Raw genomic sequence first — 3,280 nt, forward strand, 5'->3', positions numbered from 1 at the left:
GTCCACCAGCTTGCTTCATCAGATCAAGACGACAGCAGCCTATCAGCACAGAGCGAACGGTTGTCACAAGCCTCTTGCAAGCCGACTCAAGCCAAGTACCCGACCTGGCACGAAGCGCAAGGCGAACCATCTGAGGACGTCAAGCAACAGCACCTCAGCATGTTAAGGGACGCCTTCGTCGAGGTGTTCGACATCAACCGCCCACTTCGGGAGATGATCGGCGGGCCAATGAAGATCGTGTTAAACGATGACGCCCAGCCCTACGCCATCACCGCTGCCCGCTCCATCCCGTTCGCCTGGAGAGAAAAGACCAAGGATCAGCTGGACAAGCTCCTCCGTGATGGTATCATCTGAGGTCACACACCCGACAGAGTGGTGCCACCCTCTGGTCGTGGTACCCAAAAAACCCGCAGAAGGCAGCAACAAGGACAAATCAGATGTCAGGATCTGCGTCGACCTGACGATGTTGAACAGGCACGTCCGGCGTGGCGCTCATCCTCCACCGTCATGCAATGAAGTAGTCGCCAGCATCGACAAGAGCAGCAAGTTCTTCAGTAAGTTTGATGCGAAGAACGGCTACTTCCAAGTACCGCTCGCCGATGAGTCGAAGGATCTGACCACGTTCATCACCCCGTGGGGCAGATTCCGCTTCGAGAGATGTGTCCAAGGCCTCAGCTCATCTGGAGATGAGTTCAACCGCCGAGGTGATGTCGCACTCGCTGGAATACCCAGGACTTGCAAGGTGACGGACGATATCCTGTGTCACGATGACACGTACGCATCCCATCTGAAGCACGTCATCACTGTTCTGGAGCGGTGCAAGGAGCACAACATCACTCTGAACCCAACGAAACTTCAGTTCGCTCAGTCAACAGTCGAGTACTGCGGATTCAACATCAGCAAAGATGGATACACCGTGGACCGGCGCAAACTTCGCGCAATTTCCGACTTCCCAGTACCACAGAACCTCACCGATCTTCGCAGCTTCATGGGGCTCGTCAACCAGCTAGCCTCATTCTCAACAGACACAGCGAGCGCTGCCAGCCCGCTGCGCGACCTCCTCCGGCCCCAGAACCACTGGTGCTGGACCAGCGTCCACCAACAGGCTTTTGAAGCCGTCAAAGCGACACTTGTGTCACCACCGGTCCTGGCGTTCTTCAAGCCCGGCCTGCCAACAGCCCTTCACACCGACGCCACACGACTGCATGGCCTGTCGTACGCGCTTCTTCAGAGCCTTAGGTCACGTGACCTTAGGTCAACTTTTGACCTTTCGACCTTTCGAGGTCAACATACATATGTTTCGATGCGGATCGCCGAGAGGATCACGATGGTGCTATTAGTTTGTTCCTAGCTGGAATACCTTGAAAGTTATTCGAGAAAAACTTCATATATATGTGGTGCCGCAATTTTGACTTCCTTTTGCTCCTGTGACGTCATCTTTGACCTGACCTGAAAATGACCTGAGTAAAAATTATAGACCTTATCCATTTGTACCCTGCACCGTTTACCGCTTGTCGCTATCTTGCTTTATTCTCGAGATCTCGCTGTCGCTCCCGCTCGTAATAACGGACAGGTCATAAAAATGACCTGACCTGAGGTCAACGCAGGGCGATATCCACTTTCTTATTTTCGCATATAAATGACAATTGATAAGGCTTTATTCGTCATCAGATTAAGTTGCAACTTTCAGTGGGGAAAATATCAAGGTCACTCTTCGAAAAATAGGTCAAAAGGTCACGCGATCAAAATTTTCAAAAATTGAAAATCCGAGATAGCCAAAATGTTTGTTGGTTGATTGTGAGTTGAACCATATAAAGTTTTTATCGTAGAAAACCAATAGTTTTTGAGTTATAGGCCGCCAAACATAGGGCTGCAGCGCGACATCCAGGAATTGCCCGAGGCTATATCTCGGAAACCGTTGTTCGAAGAAAAAATCCTTGCCACAGCTGGCTTCCCCGCCCACCACAACCCATTAGACCAATTTTAAGCAAAAAATAAAATATGAGGGTGCAGGGCACTTGTCGATTTGTCGTGGAACGCCCCAGCTCCAGGACGGCAACTGGCGCCTCATCCAGTGTGGCTCACGTATCGTCTCTGACGCAGAGTCACGCTACGCCGTTATTGAGTTGGAGATGACCGCCATCTGTTAGGCAGTTCAGAAGAACTATCTACCTAGCCGGACTGAAAGAGTTCGATATCATCTGTGATCATCGTCCTCTCACCCCTCTGCTGAACCAGAAGTCACTCGCCCAAATCGAGAACCCCTGTCTTCTCCGCCTTCGAGAGAAGCTGGTACCATACCACTTCAAGGCTGTCTGGAAATCTGGCAAAATGCACTGCATCGCAGACGCCCTCTCCAGAGCTCCTATCGATGACCCGACGGAGGATGACCAAGAAGCCGAAGCAGAAGTCCGGCATCATCCCCACAATGTTGCACTATCTAGTGCCCAAGAGGTGGACCACAACGGAAACGGTGGCACGCCTGACCTGATCATGGATGAACTCCGTGCTGCTGCCAGGAGCGATGAGGAATATCAAGCACTGGCAGACACGATCCTCAACGGCTTCCCAGACCAGAAAGCCGACCTGCCATCCAGTCTTCGAGCCTACTGGCAGGTGAAGGAAGATCTCTCCGTCAACGACGGCATCATCCTGTGTGGCGCACGTCTTCTCGTTCCACGCAGCCTTAGACGAGACGTGCTCAAACGCCTCCACGCCGGACACCAAGGTATCGAACGGACAAAGCGACGCGCTCGCCAATCTGTCTACTGGCCCGGTCTCAACCAGCAAGTACACGAGACCGTCACAGCGTGCTCAGCCTGTCGCAAGTACCTGCCCACACAGCAGAAAGAACCGATGCTGAGTGATCCAGAGCCGTCTCGCGTCTTCGAAACGATGTCCGCCGACTTCTTCTCTCATGCGGGAAAGTCCTGGCTTGTCATCGCCGACCGACTCTCAGGATGGCCCATCGCCGTTTCCATCGACGGTGAGCCGACATCCAGGATCTTGGTCAGCCACTTGAGAGAGGTGTTCGCCGTCTACGGTGTCCCCAATCAACTCAAGACCGACGGCGGGCCACAGTTCACAGCCCGCCACACCCGCACCTTCCTGGAGCGATGGGGCGTGACGCACACGATATCATCCCTACATTACCCGCAGTCCAACGGTCATGCAGAGGCGGCGGTCAAAGCCGTAAAACGGCTGGTTCAAAAATGCAGCGTGTCCGGTCGCCTCGACCTCGAAGAGTTCTCGCAGGCCATGCTTAAATCAGGAATACACC

General features: G+C 53.3%; 1 protein-coding gene across 1 annotated transcript; it reads left to right on the forward strand.

The window, feature by feature from the left end:
• Window positions 1-463: 463 nt before the first annotated feature.
• Window positions 464-3,192, forward strand: LOC122363472 (uncharacterized protein K02A2.6-like; the record flags this gene model as incomplete). Its single annotated transcript, XM_043332764.1, has 2 exons — window positions 464-1,215; window positions 2,520-3,192. Coding segments are annotated over exons 1-2 (1,425 nt in total), but the record flags the coding sequence as incomplete, so codon positions are not given.
• Between the last annotated feature and the right edge of the window lie 88 nt (window positions 3,193-3,280).

Source organism: Amphibalanus amphitrite, unplaced genomic scaffold (genome assembly GCF_019059575.1).
Source record: "Amphibalanus amphitrite isolate SeventyFive unplaced genomic scaffold, NRLGWU_Aamphi_draft 000622F_arrow, whole genome shotgun sequence".
NCBI lineage: Eukaryota > Metazoa > Arthropoda > Thecostraca > Balanomorpha > Balanidae > Amphibalanus > Amphibalanus amphitrite.